Source organism: Gambusia affinis, linkage group LG03 (assembly GCF_019740435.1).
Source record: "Gambusia affinis linkage group LG03, SWU_Gaff_1.0, whole genome shotgun sequence".
NCBI lineage: Eukaryota > Metazoa > Chordata > Actinopteri > Cyprinodontiformes > Poeciliidae > Gambusia > Gambusia affinis.
The window spans coordinates 9,007,445-9,024,969 of record NC_057870.1 but is presented as its reverse complement, the minus strand read 5'-3'; the positions used below and the strand labels follow the sequence as shown (position 1 = coordinate 9,024,969).

Below are 17,525 nucleotides of genomic sequence, written 5' to 3'. Positions count from 1 at the left end.
CACACCCGTGGTAAAGAATGAACCGTTTGTCTTCAACTTACCTTTGAACCAGCGGACGATGGGAGGAGGGACACCTGTGGCTTGGCACTCCAAAGTTGCATCACTGCCGACAGATACTAGCACGACTTGCTGAGTAACTGTTAATCTTGGCACCTCTGGGGGGGAAATATATCAAAAAATACAAAGATAGATACACCTTACAAAAGTATTTCACACTGCTTAGGATTTTTTCTCATCTCCTCACAAAAATATCAATTTTATTATGTTTTATTGGAGTTCCTTTGAAATAGAAGAAATGAAATGGACAACTTTCAATTTTTATTTTGCTAACATAAATCTGCTTGGTTTGGCTTTCCGTAATATACTTGAAGGATTCATGATCAAAGAGCATTCATGTGTTGAAATATCATATCCAAAGTCAAGACCTGAGTACCACCAGAAAATGTGTGGAAAAAGAGGCTCTAGAAGAATAAATACCTTTGCAAGGCACTGTACATATCTTACATGCAAACGTCTGATTTGACAGATCAGTGTTGTTAAACGTGACATTCAGACTCGGCGGGTTTATAACACCGGGGCTGCCTTAGGGAGGAGGCTGCCATTCTCGATCATTGTTAGCGTTTTCGTCAAGGACGGGATGACAGCTCTAACTGACACCACGGCTCCACCACTGTCAGGACTCGCAGAACAAGGCGAGAAATATCTGAAGGTGTGTGGCAGAGACAGGATGTGGCCACACTCGCAACAGCTTTTACAGCACAACGGTAACCTGCAGCAGACATCTGCGAAGATTACCTGCATACGTCAGTGACGCAGACTGAGAGACGCTCCCAGCCTCGTTGGTCGCCTGACATGTGTAGTCCCCGGCGTCCTCTGGAAGGGCTTCCCGAATGGTCAAAACTCCATCTTTCTTTAGACTGAACCTGTGTTACACAAATGACACAAAATTAGATTATTTTACACATTCCAATGTAGTCCTCTTTCTAAAAGGGATTTTTTTGAATATACGTGAAAAGTTCAGATATATACTAACAGTTTAAAAAAAAAAAACTTTCACACAAGTTGGTTTAATGTTTTGAACCCAGTGCTACTGTGCAGTGACTTTCATTGGTATTCATAACCCTTGAACGCTTTCACACTTAGTCATGCTAAGATCACAAATCTCAATTTTTTCATTGGATTTCTATGTGCCAGACTAACACTGAGTAGCACATGGTTTTGAATTGAAAGGAAAATGATACACAACCACTTTTTGCTGATACAGTGACAAATCTTTAGGGAATGTCTTAGCCTTCTTTAAGGATTTTTGGACTGGACCATTCTAATGCACAATTCTGCTTTGAGCCAAACCATTTCACATTTTACATAGCTCCGGCTGTTTGTTAAGGCTTGTTGCCCTGCTACGCTAGCATTTTTTAAACCAGGATTTTCCTGTGTTCAGCTCCATCCGGCTTCCCATCAACTCTGACCTGCTCGCTTGTCCTTGCTAAAGAAAAGCAACGACACATAATAATGCCGCCACCAGCATGTGTAACAGTGGGAATGTGTAATGTATAATTTAATACCCAGTGTTAGTTTTGGCCAAACGTAGAGTTTTGTATGTTGGTCAAAAGTTTGGCCTCATCTGACCCGTTGCTGAGCCGTCAAAGTGGCTCGTGGTAAACTGTTAGTGAGAATTTTTATTGCTTCCCTTCGATAACGACTTTCTTCTCCCCACTCTTACAGAACTGCAGACTCTAGAGTTGTCCTGTCTGAACACTGTCCCACTTGAGGTGTTGATCTTTGCCTTTTGAGTTACCAAGGGCCTCTTGACTTAATTTCTAATTAATGCTCTCCCTGTCCAGCTTGTCAGATTTAAGTGGATAGCCATGTAGGTTTACTGCTGTGTCATACTCTTTCAATAAACAATGGACTGAACGGTGCTTAGGATATTGTTTAATGATCTAACCCTGTTTTAAACTTCTCCACAACTTCCCTAGCAAACCTCTGGGCCCTTCTTCTTGTAGTTAGGTGATTTCAAAAGACAACTGATAGCAGTCGATTTCATTTAGGGGTATCAGAGTACAGGAGGAAATCCAAATGAAGTACAATGAACTTTGTATTTGTAAAGTGACAAAACTCAAAAAAGGTTGGCAAAATTGAAAGCACATTCTTTTGGGAAGGCAGTGTAAAAGTCGATGATGTTTACACTCCACAGTTCTCTCCGCGGAGTTGGCTTAGCGTTCCCTTACCTCAGCTGATTAGCCAGGGGCACGTTTCCATGGCTCCAGGAGATCTGAGGAGGGGGGGAGCCGGACGCCGAGCAGACGAAGCGGATCTCATCCCCTCGGGAGAACGTTTGGGTCCGGGGGCGAACTTCCACAGAAGGAGCCTCTGCAATCAGCGTCAAACACAAGCAAACAGAGAAACAGCGATGAGTCAGTGCATTGTCGAGGCAGCATGATGTCATTTATAACTTCCTATCAGAAGATTAACAACCGTAAACTCAAAGTGAATAAACGTCTGACATCATGACCACGAACAAGTTTCACATTTATTTGTCTGTTTTCGATGCTTACTGAGGGGCATGTCCGCAATGAAAAACACATTTTTCTCTTAACATCAAGTTTGGCTGATGAGCTCTATTTTGTTTTTGTGTGCATGTGTGTGTGTGTGTGTGGGTGTGTGTGTTAAGGAAGTAGTTCACTCTGACTGCGAGGAGGTTTGGGGAGTAATGGAAACCAGATGACGGGAGCCTGAGAGGAGCCATGAGGCCCCGGCGTGTTAAGTGCTTAAGCAGATGATCCACAGGGTATCTTCCTTCCGTACCTGGAACAAGAAGCCACACTGTGATCTCGCTGTATCCGTGGGCGTTGGTGGCCTCGCACCGGTACGCCCCGGCATCCTGCGGCCGAACTCCACTGATTTGCAGCGACGAGTCGGACAGCAGCTTCACCCGGCCCGCTCGGGCGTGGATGGCGCGGCCAGTTCGATGCCACGTCAGGTTGTGACGCATGCGGCCGTCCACCTGACACGACAGCACGGCCACGCCTCCCACGGAGGAAGTCACGTTCACTGCGGGCCTCAAGACCGGAGGCGGCTCTGTGTAGATGGGAACCAAAACATAAAAGCAGAATTATCAGCGGTGGACAAACAGAGCAGAAATAGTTTACCTTTTAGAGCAAATGTTTGTGCTGGCATGCTCAACATCTGGGAGATGCTTTAGACATAAAGCAAGGATTTCATTAACAAAAAAAAACTAAAAATCTTGGATCTTTTTTCAAAGCTTGGTAAAGAAAGACAGTGATGCATGCTAAACTCCAGAAATTAAACTCACTTGTGTGTCACATACCTTGAATGGTGAGCTGCGTTAAAGCCCGTCCTTGTCCTGCGCTGCTCTGTGCTACACACTCATACGTGCCTTCATCCTCACTGGATGCATGTGCAATCTCCCAAGATGCTACAGCAGAATTCCTAATAGAAAAACACAAGTGCCAGGTTAACAAGTCATTACTTTTTTCCAAGTCAAGGCTCAAGTTTCCAGTGATTTAGATTTATCACATCGTAAGAGAATTCCACCCATTAAGATTATCCACATTTTAAGACACTAATATATTTGTCTTCACTTTTTCAAAACATTCAGTTCAACATACAATCATATTGCTGTGAATTATTCAGGAAATTAATTTGAAACAATTTAAGTTTGACAAAAAAAAAAATCCCAGCAAAAAACAGAGGTAAGTTGTAAGGTTGCAAATACTTTTTCAGGGCAAAAAAGGTTAAATATAAGTTAAGATCTGTTGATGTTGAGTTTCTGAATAAATCAAAGAGGAAGTGCTTTATTTAAAGAAGTATAAGTACCTTTGTATTGACATAGTTACTGCCTATAAATTACCTCACTTCTTCACTATGGAGCAAATATGAATAAATATGTCTTAGAGGACAGACTCCACCACTGGCATTAATGGGCCTTTTTGTTCGTCCATTTGTCCAAAAACTAATTAAGTTTTAAGATTTCCATGGTGTTTACAGACCGTGAGAGCAATTTTGTTTTGAAAAACCAGAAGCATCCTGCCGTTTCTGTCGGCGCACTTGGAAGAAGGAAGAAAAGCATGCGAGCTGCCACGGATCAGGGAACATGTGGCACACAGGTTAGATTTTTGTTTACTTCCCACTAGCTTTGTTTTTTTTAAAAAATGGTCTCAAACTATCCAAAAAAAAAAAAAAAAAAAAAAAAAGAAAAACAGAAAACTTGGAAACTGCGGTTTATTATTTCACAAAGATATCACATAGAACTACACATGTAGGTTTTTCGACAACTCTGTAACTTAGCTGAAAGCATGAATCATGTCCTCACATGGTTTGCGCTTACTGGCTTACGTTTGATTGCATGAGATAAAAATGGACCATGAAGGTGAAGTCTGAGTTGAGTCTGTGGAGAGTGAGTTTACGTCAAGTGAAACTAGATTTTAAGCCGCAGGCTCTCATCTGTGGATAATCCAGATATATTTTCACCAAAATTCAGTCATACTTTGTAAATGTAATTTAAAGCCGATTATCAACAGACAGCAAAAAATAGAAGCTTTAATTTTTTTTATGATGACACAATCGAGTATGTAATGTTTTCCAAAACACAAAAAAGGGGCTGTGTAGGCTTGATTCTTGACAGATGAGCCAACAAAATGCAAGAGTCAGGCAATACTAATGCCTTGCAGCCGTGCTCACTGGGGATAGTAGGGAGCAACTTAAAACAAGGTGGAGGGGGTCAGGGGGACTCACTGAAAATGCTTCTCCTCTCCCAGTGTGATCCCACTTCTGGTGAATCTCAGCCTGTAGGGAATGTCACTCTGCACTGAGCAGCCAATGGTGGCAGGCTGCATGTAAAAGCCCCTTACCACATCAGGCATTCTCACAGCTGGGGGATCTACAGGAAGGAGGAAACAAAAGGTTAAAAGGTCACAGGACAGATGGATGAAGTGTTGACTTTGGCGAACTATTTCCGCGAGGATTGCTGGTTGTGGCCTTGCCTGGAATGATGTTGGTGTAGGAAACACTTGACAGTCTCTGGAAGCGGAAGCCTGATTCGTCATTGCCCGTTGCCTTGATGAAGAAGCTCTGCGGTGGGGTGCGGAACTCCGGGAGAGTCCATAACCCTTGTTGGCCGAGGTCAGAGGGCAGAGATATGGGGATGGTGCGTAAGGAGCGTCCCGAGGCAGACATGAGCTCCACCTGGCTCAGGTAACCCGGCGGCTTCAGGCCGGTACATTTTAGCATGACATGAGCTGGAAGTCCTGGGGGGGGAAGGAAATATCAAGCGTCAATTATCTTCAACACACTTTCTCCTTTAGATAAAAATGTAAATGCTAATAGAAGACTCTCAACACCTTTGATTGGTCTTTCTCTGGTGTGGTTGAACTCTGACACAGGCAAAGTCGAAAAGCCAGCCCGGAAATCTAGACTGCTGACCCCTGTCACCCTCAGAGTATGGCGCCCACTGCAGCTCACCTTTAAAAAGTAATATGGCAGAGTTCAGTTAGCTAACTCTCGAAGAAACCAAAGAATACATTTTGTATCCACTTTTGTCAAGACAAAGTACCTTGAGTTTCCAGAATCCGGGTCTGGGAAACTTCAAGTTGATGACACGAGCTGAGTTGGGAATGTTCAACAGTTCCTTAAGGCCCTGCTCAGCACCAACTACGTGACCTTGGGGAAAGAAGCAAAAACATTATTATTCTGTTAAAAGTGCCTTGTGAAAGACTTTTAAAAGGCACATTACAAAATATAGATTTTACCATTTTACATATTTTTTCAATCAGCAAAATATGGGATGCATTGTATTCACCTCTCCTTAGTCAGTAGTTTGAAGGACCCAACTTTTGGGCGTAAGAGTTTTTTGAGAATGTCTCTACCAGCTTTGTGCATCTAGAGATTTTTTTCCCAGTCTTCTTACCAAATTATCTCCATTGCTGAAGAGCAATATTCAGGCTCCAGAGGTCTAATCATCAACTCTGTTCAGCTTCCCTAAATGGCTTGAGGCAAACTACAAACTGGGCTTCTTCTGGCTTACTTCAACAATAGTGTCCTCTTCCCACTCTTTAACAAAAGCCATTTCTGTGGAACGCACATCTAATATTTCCCTCTCTCAGCTTTACTTGTGGATCTTTGCAGCTCCTCTATAGAGTGACCATTGCTTTTTTTGGCTAGTTTCTGATTATTGATCACCTTTCCTGGCATGTAGGTGAAGGAATGAATATGTCTTGATAGGATTGTTTCATTTTTGGAAGATGGATTGAACGGTGCTCTGTGAGACGCTGAAATTAAGACATTCGGAATAAACAATCAATTAACATATCAAATTAGCTCAGTAATTTTCATTCTGATTATTAATATTTTTGTTTACAGAGACTTTGTAATCCACGTAATTCATGGTTTCGCTTGTGAGTGGTTGTTATTTCTTTTTTATTTATTATTTTTCTTCCAGTTGAGTGTTCTTTAAAAAAATAAATGTTTTAAGTTTGTCTTAGAATGCAAACTCACATTTTTATGCCATTGTCAATATTAAGCCACAGTAAAATGTGTATTCAAATTTTAAGAGTCACTAATAATTCTGTGAATGCACAAGAAAAGATGGGAGGAAGCAAACTGTGTAACAACCATAGGGGTCGCTGAGCTCGATTTGTGGTGCCGGTCCGCTGAGTGAGACGGTGACCTCCCTGAGACTGGGGTCAAAGGGCACTTCCCACTTGTTTTCCTGGGCACTGTCGTGATTAGAGGACAGCAGGTGGACTTTCATGGCCTGGACCGTCTCTTCTACCCACTTTAAAACCTGACAGGAGAGGAAAAACAGAATTTTACGACCAAAAACAGCAACAAAAAAAACCTTAAGTGCAAAGAGACGTGCTCATCGTCCGGCTAACCAAAGGTCTCCCTTCTTAACTTAAAATACACAGCGCAGGAACCGGAAGGACCTTTCCTGGCAGGCCTTCCCTTCCCTGCTCTTTGTCTTCAGACTTTGCTTTCATCGCTAAAGTATTCCAGAAACAAACAAATGACAAGTGAAACGTCTCAGCTGTCAAACTGATAACATACAGTTTTCTGCACTCTCAAGCATATATTCCCAGAAGAGCGTCTCTCACAGTGGAAGTTTTTCAGACAGTAGTCTTTCTCCGGCTTTAATGAATCACAGCTTCCTGCTTGGAACGGAAAAGCATAGCTGGATCTGGGGGTGGCAGTGCTGGCTGTGTTTTAGAACCAAACCTGCATATTGAACTGATTTTTTATTTTTTTTCCTCAGAACAACCTGACTAAAGATAACAGAAACAGCGGTCTCTGACTGTAACCCACTTTTCCAGGGAATCCATTAAGTTTAAAGGGAAAGATTTGGTCAGGTGGTGACACACTCGGCTCACTCAGTCATCCCAACGCGCAGAGCGAAAATTATCCAAAAACTAAAATAAACACGGACAGGTTGATTGTAGCTAATGGTAAAAGCAGTAGTTACTCAGAATATCAAGTCACTCAGCAGCTCTCAGGAGACACATCTGACATTATAGACTTTCAATTTTGACAGCTGTTTTACTTTCTATGTGTAGTAATTGTGATGGTATTGATTCCCAAATTTTCCCAGATTTCTTCTCGTTTTCCCCAGAAATGAAAACAGAAGCCGGAGACATTTCCCAGTGTCTCCTTTCATTGGCCACAACAGACCAAAACTCTTCTGAAAGCTTAACAAGCACCTGACGTCTAGTGTTTATTTTAACCTCGCAGGCATGTCTTTATGTCGAAAGCCATGTTATTTCCGGAAATATCTTTTAGGAAGTTTAAAACCAACAGAAGATTAGAACAAATTTTTAAACGCAATCATCAAATCTCTACTTTTTTTTTTTTTTTTTCCCCTCTATGTCGTTTCAATTGAGTACTGACAGCAGCTGGTCTCTCTTTGAAAACGGGAAACAGCTGTAATGACTGCCACATGTGCAGGAAACTGCAAACCAAGAGTCCTACATCTGCCTCAGGATGGACGTCGACCGCTCCTGGTTCAAGTCAAGACCGTAGGGAGGAGTCGGTTTTAATCTGCTCAGGGCTCGGATAAAAGGAAGCGAAGCCCAGAGATGGGACGACTCGCTGTCCAGGCCACGGGACTCCGCGGCCTCTCCCCGTCTCGAACGCCGGGAAGGCAAAAGATCACACGTCCCGCGTAACCTCATCCCGCGAGTCTCAGATGAGCGGGCCTACAGGAAGGACTCCCCTCTGCTAGTCAAAGCAGCTCAACAGATGAGTCAGGGAAGGAGAGGTAAGCACAAGCTGTAGTTCCCTCCTCCCTCTCCCCCGACTCATCCACGTATGAGAAAAAAATATGTATTCACGCTGCGGTTAGGAAGCCTGACTCCAGACGTCCCGGTGGGCAGGGGTCAGTTTAGTCTTTACCCAGGTTTAAACACCGCAACCGCAGACATTTGCTGTGAAATGTCCCGCTACAAATAAGAGTGGGCCGCACCAGATGGAGCCCCTGCTCCTTTCTCGGCGAGGGCCTCGATACGCAGAGACTGCCAGAGAGAGGCAGCTCAGACTTAAGAGTGGATGTTACCTACATTTCATTTTATGCATGAGAACCATTACCGCCCCCTTGACTCACTACTGGAGCCACATGATGAGGAAACCAGAAGAGCAACAGTACACACAAATATGCGCACCTTTCTCCTCGGGAAAACACAAATCAATCAACCAAACCTTGTTAATGAAATCAAATCCGACCAATTGATTACTCATTTGATGGCAAATCCTTGGCTAATTTAATGCTGATCAATATTTTCTTGCGTTTAAATATGTATTTGTAGTTTCCTTCCATTCAGTCAAGATTTGAAGAGTCTACATCGTTTTTTGTTTTTTTGGTGGTACTATTAACAGATTATTCTATCCTAGCTGTGGATCTCTGCAGTTCCTCTAGAGTTACCAAGCCTCTATGGGTTTGCGTGGTTCCCTATGTCTTAATAAGTTACTCCATGATAAGTTTCTGATTTTTTTTTTAAATCATCTAACCCTGCTTTCAGCTTTTCCAGAACATTCTCTGACATGTCTGCTGTATTCTTTGGTTTTCTTAATTAAATTATCTGGATTCTTTACTTAGTTAAGGTTCAGTTATTGGCTTCAGAGTGAAGGAGATTGAATCTATGTGGATTACACACTTTGCAGAGATTTATTTGTAAAGACACATGAACACTATGTAATGCTTTTCTGTTCCTTATAATTATGCACTACTTTCTGTTGACTATTACATAAAATTTAAATAAAAATGTATTGGAATGTTCAGTTTTAGTTACCTGGAAGCCCGTAAATAATCAATTAAAAGTCAAAGCCCTTGCGTATAAACAGAATTTGAAAGAGTATTATAAAATGTGCATCTCACGCTCCATCCTAGCAATATGAGCTTTTCCTCGCCGTATGCACATTCTCTCTCAGATCCCAACCAATCAAACGTAAAGGCTGTGTTATATCAAGAGTAGAGGGAGCTGTAGTGTGAGGACACTGAGTCAATGCCACTAAGCAGCTGCGTTGGAACGAGCAAAACCATTACAGAGCGTATCCTGGGATTAGAGAGGAACATAAGTGCTCTGTATTAACTTCCTCTCTGCACACAGAAAAAAAAGGACTCTATATCTGTCATTTGTGTGCACATTATTAAAATGTTATTAAGGGAGAATGTTTTGGTCAGGACGGTAGCGCTTTTCAGGTTTTTAGGGATTAAAAGATTTGCAACATTTTCTAAAAATGCGTGCCACACAAGAAGTGTAATCAAAACGGATTCAAGAAAATAAAACAAGTACGCGCAAGCGTGTAACCATACACCGAAGATCTGCTTGAATACTTGCAACAGTCACAAGTTAGCCGTCTGGAGGTGGAGTGTTAGAGCGAGACTGGACCCATCCTCCTAATACCCCCATCACACAAAAAATCACATTCAGGCTCTCTTTAAACAGCTGGCAGGATTATGGTGTGAGAATGAAACGAGCTGCCCCACACGCAGGCAAATGTATGCTATACGTACAAGCAGGAGCTGACAGGAAGCAGACCAACACACACACACACACACGCACACGCACACACACACACGCACAAACACTGTAAAGTTCACAGGTTCAGTGGGCCACCAGTATCCAGAACCTCTGGCTCCAGCACAGCGCTACCCAGCCATCTCCTGTGTTGACATGCAGGATACCAGTGTCTCCTCCAGAGGAAACTCTGGCTTCTTTTACGTCTGACTGGGAGGCGAGCCCCAGTTGGCTTTGGCCCCAGAGAACAGGGAGGGTCGGGGGGCTGGGAGGTGGCTTCTGTTACAAGCTCCTTCCGATATAAAAGAATCCCTCAGCCATATCGTATGAACAGGAAGTTTTAATATGGTTTGATTAGACTGAATGAAACTGCTGTTGTAGCAGTCTGATAGGCTCTGTGCCTGTTGTGCTGCTACTGCTGCTGCTCTTCACCAGACCGAGGAGTAAATAAAACAGCATGGAAAGCTTGGACAACCCTGGTGAAAATTTATGCAGCTATGAATTGCCGTGTGACGACCAGATGGCATGACTGCATTACACTTAAGCTGACACATTTTGTTCAGCAAAAAAGAAAATGCAGGCAAGAATATTAGGTTTTCCATTTTTATGGGTTCACAATAAAGTTAACAAAAACAAACTGGTTTTATTGCTTCTTTTTGTTTTTTAACACCAAAATGGGCTACAGGAAATGTTCCTAAGCAGCTTGCGGCTATACTGGCTTCACATCTGAAGCCAGTGAGTTTTGTTAGCATAAAACTAACAAAACTAACTATTTTGTTAGTTTTATGCACAAAATACAATTAAAGTGAATATGTACACATTTGCCCGACACAAAAAAAAAGACAATTTGGAGCCACACTTCCCTAAAACAGAATATGACAACCGTAAGTGGATGACAACATGTCACCTGGAACTGCAGAGCACCACTGTCTGCTGCAAACAGAAGAGAGGCTGTTTTCTTGGCAAAACAAGTCCTTCTAATTGGAAGGTGTTGAATGGATGTGTGATCTCATATGGACAACACCAAGATGATGGCTGAAGCAGCTTTATCTTTTCCAAAGATTTAGCTATGATTAACAGCATGATCTTTCCAAACCTTCTCCCTCCAGCATGTTTTCCCTCAAGAAATTATACATATCAGTATTATGACTTTCCCTACAAACACCACACAGCTTGAAGAGACTTTATAAAACCAAACAACTAAGTGACAGAGAATGAATGGGGGACAGACAGTGTCCCTCTGATTGACATTTTACACCTACATTACTCCACTATACTCAAACTCCGAGGAGAAAAGCAGACTGATTTTCTCTTTCAGCTACATCCATTCACTTCCTCTGTGTTTCACGTAACCACTAGACAGCTCTCCACTGCAATATATCCCCATTAAACCAGCGCAGACTCTTAAAAGTCTTTCTAATCTTAAATGGACAGCAAGACCTCAGCCTGACCCTACCTTTCACGGTAACTGTCACTTTATGATTACATAAAGCATGAAGGGCACAGCTACCTGAAAGTGATTGGTAAACTTGTACTCTTCATTTCCTTTGTGGAGAGCAAATCTATAGCTAGACAGTTCAACAGACAGAGACAAAGAGAGTTTATTGCTGCTGAATATTGAGATATCAGTTAAACATAAACTGATTTCTGTTTATGAATTCCTTATTTTAATGAGCTCAGCAAGAGATGTAATGTTAAATCATTGCAACGCGACAACAAGTTTCCAGGAATAGAATAAAGATGAACAAAATGTTGCAGGATGCGTGATCTTCAGTGTTGCTTCAACTCATTCATTTGCACAAGAAATTAGATGCTTGAGTCCATTCTGTCATGGTCTTACCTCGTTCACCTGCTGCTTGTCCAAGTGAAAGATTTGTCCTGAGGAGGTGGCGGCGATCTCCTCGTACGCCCTGTAACCGGGCTGAGAGCGGTCCCCACAATCTCCGGTCAACACAAAAACAACCTGATGACACAGAGAGTTAGGAGGATTTATTTTTATTTTTTTTAAAGTGGCAGATTAAAAAAGATAAAGTAACTGATAACTGAGATGCCTGGAAAAAACACATAAGTCTTTAAAATGTAAGTAAATGAAACCTGAAAGGTGTGATTTGATGTCTGATGAGTTTCTTCTCCAGGGAAAATGAAGCTTGTTGAAATTAATGAGAAAAATTAATTCAGCCCAAAGTGAATGATTTGGATAAATTTGAGGTTAGAATGACTGAGTCAAAGTCCAGGCTGAAGTCCAATAGAGAATCTGTGGCAGAACTTATTGAACACAAGACATTTCTTTGTCCAATCTCAATGAGGTTGAGCTATTTTGCAAAGAAGAATGGGCTAAACTTTCTGTCTCTAGAGATAGCTGGTAGAAACAGCCATCAAAGAACGTTTGGACTCACACTTATCAGGTTTTCATTTGAAAGAAAAAGAAAACCACATATTTCTAATTATCCAGATCTTCTTTAAAAAAAATAAAATACACACACGTCTCTTCTATATCTGCACATTGCAGAACAAATTTTCAGTCTTAGTACCTGTGATTGACGGAGCTGCACCAGTCGCAAAACGTCTCGTTTCAGGCGGAAGTCCTTGGCCCGGGCATCGGTGAAAACATAGATGAAGGATCCTGGCAGCGAAACCTCCAAGGCCTTCTTTATAGCTCCTATGCTCATCTCAGGGCAGTCGCCCCCACCCTGTTTGACAGAAGCACATTGACTCATGTTGCTCGAAGAATAACGTCAGAATCCGACTTTTGTTGCCGACATTCAGGATGAATGTGTCAGATCTTGTAAAACGTACACATTATAAACATAATACCAATGAACACAGCAGCCCTTCCTCTTGTTGGAATAAATCAATACTGTTGATCTTATCTCCAATTTTTGCTGATATTACTCTTTACCATAATCACCTGATTGTTTTGTTTGGTTGCTATACAGAAGCTAAATGAATACAACTGGTTTGTGTGTTTTCTTTCCCACCTGGACAAACAACTCTTGCAGATCCTGCTGGAACTTTTTGGGGTCAGTGGTGATGGACACAGGGCCGATATCTGCAATGGTGAAAAAGGTCATTGGGAGGAGAATTACCTTTATCTTTGGCGATATGGAACACTCAAGATGAAGATAAAGTCACCTCAATACCAATTAATAGAAGAAAATATTTAGTTGTCCCCTCTCAGCGGATTCCAGTTTTGCCTCTTTGCATGTTCATATTGCAGTGATAATAGAGATTAACTCCACTTTATTTAGCTCAGCTGCTAAGATCATTGACAAAATCAGATAACCAGCAGCCTAATTAATAAGGACCCAAATAATATCCTAAAGCCTGCTGTGCTCTGCATGGATCTAATTTGTACACTGGGCACAGGAGAGGATTGATGTACTAACAGAATTAATACGTTTATTCTTTTTTCTTTTTTTTTCTTAAACAAATCACTTAAATCTGACCAAAGCCTCATGGACAAAGACGGAGCAGTCACTTTCTGCCGCCATCAGCATTTTCATCCGAGCGACTTCCCAAAGGTCTGGAGGAGCGGCAGACACTGGATGACAGATAAAAGCCAGTTACGGCCTGATGCTCACTTTGACAATCTCTGCAGTCAGTCAGTGAAGCAATAAACATCAGCAGTGACACAATGAACGCATTGTTCTCCCTATTGAACACTGCTGCTGCCGCTCTGACAAAGAAGACCCCCATCAGGTAGGGTGGAGCCTCGTGAGTTCTGCCTCGCGATTGTCATTCCAGCTATCAAAAAGAACCACTCTGACATGAATATCAGAGCTTGCAGACGCATGTCAGGCTGATGATATTTCATACTCGATCATAATCGTTTTCTTCTTTTTTTTTTTCCCAGTATTGCTGCCTTTCAAGTTGCCTTACTCTTCCTCCTCCTCCTCCTCCTCCTCCCCTTCCTTGTCGGCGCCTGTAAAACACTGACAGCACTGTCACGACTCTTTGTTTGTCAGCCGCTGCCGCTTCTTTGCAATCTTGGAGGTTTACAAGGTCCCCGAGGGCAGGGCACATTAAACACAGACAGCATGTGTGGTGTTAGCCCCCACCACCCCCACGTGCTCTCCCCAAGGCTGGCTAAACTGGGGGCAGGGGTAGTGAGAGGGGGGCAGGAGCTGAGAGGGTTTTCCAGAGACTGGAGTGTGGAGGGGGGTAACTGGGGGTTAGCAAGTGTGTGTATGTATGTTTGTGTGCTTAGAAGAAGGAGGGGATGTTGGGGGGGGCGACTGGGGTAATTACACACAAGCAGCCGGCATATGCTTCTCATCAGAGCACAAACACCACTGGAGGACTCTTATTTTCAAGCTGAAGCTTTTCCAAAAAGAGGACAGATGCTGGTGGGGGAAGACGCTTACCTGTTACCCTACAGAACTCCGGCTTTCCTGCTTCACGCCTTGCTTGTTGGGGTTTTAATGTGCTGCCTACTTCTGAATATACAGGCTGCTCTGCTCTACAAAGTTCACACTTTTCATGTGCGAAGCTTTCGATTTAAATATGCAATCTACTGCAACAGCTAGATGACAGGAAATTTAAGGTGTACTACTATATTAAGTCCACTGTCAATTTGAGCCAAAACTGACTATATTGCGTCTTTCAAAGTATTTGTGACTGTTAAGCTTTTCTACATTTCGACCTATTGTAGCCATAAACTTCGATGTATCTTATGGGGATTTTATGAGATAGAACACGTGTCAAACTATGGCGGGCCAAATCTGATCCGCCATAGTTATTTGGCTCTAGACGGCTCTAGAGATCCACAGAGACAGAACTTCAGGGTAACAGCTCAGTGCCTCAATATTGCTTTATCTGTCAAGTGAGTCTTCTTATTTGTATAGTGCCAAACTACATCAATTCGGCACTATACAATTGAACATTGAAGATGTCCAATATTATTTAAATTAAAAAAATACTCAGTGGCAAAGTTAATATTTTAATTATTTAATAGGTAGTTTTATTAATACATTCAACCACAACCGGCCCTTTAAGGACATTCATGAACTTGATGTGGCTTAAAATGGAAATGACTTTGAGAACCCCTTTGACATACTAGCACAAAGTGGTGCAAACATGTAAAGTTATTTGCAAATAAATATCTGAAAAGTGTTGCATGTGTTTAGATTTAGCCTCCTTTAACTAATACAATCGACTCTAACCAACTGGGTTCAGGATGCTTAGTAAATAGAGCAACCAACAGACAGGTCAGCGATAAAAAGATCTGTTCAAGCCACCTAATTAATTTTATGTAAATAAAAACAATCAACCAATACAAACAGCTGAGAGGTGCAAGGTGACTCTGGAGCAGCAGCAGAGAACTTTGGCTCAGGTGTGAGAATCTGTCAATACAATAACCGCTAGTTGTTCATCCGCTAGTTGTCCCCCAAGAAGAGACGCATAAAACCGAATGTGTGAACTTTGCCACAAGCCACGTAGGGTACGCAACGAAAATGCAGAAAAAGGAGAACAAAATTCAACTGTTTTGGCCTCCGTTCACACAGTGTGGCTACATGGATGCAATCGCCTTCATGGGGCAGGGTGGTGGCAGCATCATCCTATGGGTAAGCCAAAACTCTTTGGAGCTGATGAGAAGATGCAGCTACATGTAGAAAAATCTCTCCGATGCTGCAAAAGATTTACAACAGGGGCAGGAATTCACATTCTAAGACGACAACTCTAAACACGCAGCCGGAGCTACAATGAAAGGGCTTAGATCAAACCATATTTATGTGTTGGAATTACCCAGTGAAGGTCCAGACGTCTAGTTAAGAATCTGTGGGATTGGAAATTCCTGTTCACATATGCTTTCCATCTAATCTAACTGAGCTTAAGTTGGTATGCAGAAGTTTCACTTTCTAGATGTGCAAGGCTGGCTGGCAGAGGCAACAAGTAAATCTGCAAAAATGTGGCTCAACAAAATGTTTTCTGAGGATGCTGAATTTTAATAGGCTACGTTACAGGTTATGATGTAAAGGTTCAGGTGAAAGAAGACATAACTGTGCTTTAACCTAAAATTATCTGTCACATAAAATCTAAATAAAATACATTGAAGTTCTTGGCTGTAGCATGACAGAACCTTAAAAAGTTGCATGGGTTTTAATACTTTTGCGAGCATTGTTAATGAGGACATTGTAGGAAATAAGCATGTGAAGTCGTTGCAGCTTTCTGGAACCGATTTGTGTCTGATTAGACCGTACCTGGGTCGTGGAAGGGGACCAGGACAAAGTTTTTGATGGGTCTTGTCCTCCGGCTGAGGGTCTTTTCCAGGATCCGAGAGGCCCCTTCAATCACCTGCTTCAGATCGTCGTACATCGAGCCGGTAACATCGAACACAAAGGCCAGCGTTGAGGCACTGTCACTGGGCTCATCTACCTCCTCAAACCGGGGGAGTACGAGGGAGTCTGCCAAGACTCTGTGCACGCTGACAAGGAGCGCCAAGACAAGGCACTTCAATAAGGAACCGAACATTTTTTTAAAAAAAACAAAATTATTATTCCTCCAAATTTTTCAGCATTTGTCCACCAGAATAAAAAAAAAATAATAAAGCAAAGAAAGAACATGAAGGGGGAAAAAAACTATTTAAATGGCCGTGGGACGGCTCCAGGTAGATAGAAAAGTTCTCTGGAACACCACGGCTCCGCTGAAACGCATCGAAATCGGGTTTGAACAACTTCCACAGCAGAACATCAGTGCGTAAAGTTTGGAGGAGCGTGAGGACTGGCTGCGCGCTGGAGAACCCCAGGAGAGCTGGTGCTCTTACGCTCCAAACCGGGGGCGGAGATGGCATTAAAAAGTTCGCAAGACCCAACCTGCTTTTTTTTTTTTTTCTTTCCTCTGCGTGTGTAACACGACCCCACTGGCTTAAACAATCCAACATTCAGTTTGATTTGCTCCATGAATCGCGTGGGGGCCCCTTGTGACACGGTTTTAAACAGATTTCCGCGCATTACGAGTGGCTCTGCAGTCTGTATATTGAACTCGTTGACAACATCGCCTTAGTAACAGCCGCCTCTTTTAAAATAACCGGGGTTTATATTCAGCTTGACACCGGTCTAATTTTATATGTAGTCCCCGCTGGGAAATAGCCTCTTGGTGAGTGGAATATCAGGGTCCTCCCATCTCCATCTAGGTAGAAATATTTGATTATTAATCACGGCAGTGTTTTTACATATAAATAAATCCTTAGTAAGAAAAATAGACAGGACTTACCAAGCTAATCAGTGGTGGTTCTAATAGAAATTAGCAAAACAATCTGGTCAATAGTCTTGTGCTTCACATAATAAATGAATGGATATTTATATACCGTAAGTACATTTAATATTTAAATATAAAGAAGTGAAATAATTAGAAGAATTTCTGCAGGCTGGACATATATCGCCAAATATTAAGAAATTCCAGTAAAAACTAAAGAAAATCCCTTTTATATTTATAAGTAAAATGCCAATTTTGGACACCTCCACATTTATTTGGACGTAAAATGGCTAAGAATGACAC

At 42.2% G+C, this 17,525-nt stretch overlaps 1 protein-coding gene across 1 annotated transcript in view; it reads right to left on the bottom strand.

Annotated features, from left to right (window-relative positions):
* The window catches only part of hmcn2 (hemicentin 2), a 59,261-nt gene extending 42,747 nt beyond the window's left edge, over window positions 1-16,514 (bottom strand). The window contains exons 1-14 of the mRNA XM_044111399.1: window positions 16,229-16,514; window positions 13,007-13,077; window positions 12,560-12,718; window positions 11,869-11,991; window positions 6,634-6,805; window positions 5,576-5,682; window positions 5,364-5,484; window positions 5,007-5,270; window positions 4,759-4,903; window positions 3,332-3,453; window positions 2,809-3,081; window positions 2,232-2,373; window positions 796-923; window positions 42-155 (exon numbers count right to left, since the gene is read on the bottom strand). Of these exons, the coding sequence (XP_043967334.1) occupies window positions 42-155; window positions 796-923; window positions 2,232-2,373; window positions 2,809-3,081; window positions 3,332-3,453; window positions 4,759-4,903; window positions 5,007-5,270; window positions 5,364-5,484; window positions 5,576-5,682; window positions 6,634-6,805; window positions 11,869-11,991; window positions 12,560-12,718; window positions 13,007-13,077; window positions 16,229-16,499 (2,212 nt within the window). The 5' untranslated portion in view covers window positions 16,500-16,514. The remainder of the gene's footprint in view (window positions 1-41; window positions 156-795; window positions 924-2,231; window positions 2,374-2,808; window positions 3,082-3,331; window positions 3,454-4,758; window positions 4,904-5,006; window positions 5,271-5,363; window positions 5,485-5,575; window positions 5,683-6,633; window positions 6,806-11,868; window positions 11,992-12,559; window positions 12,719-13,006; window positions 13,078-16,228) is intronic.
* Between the last annotated feature and the right edge of the window lie 1,011 nt (window positions 16,515-17,525).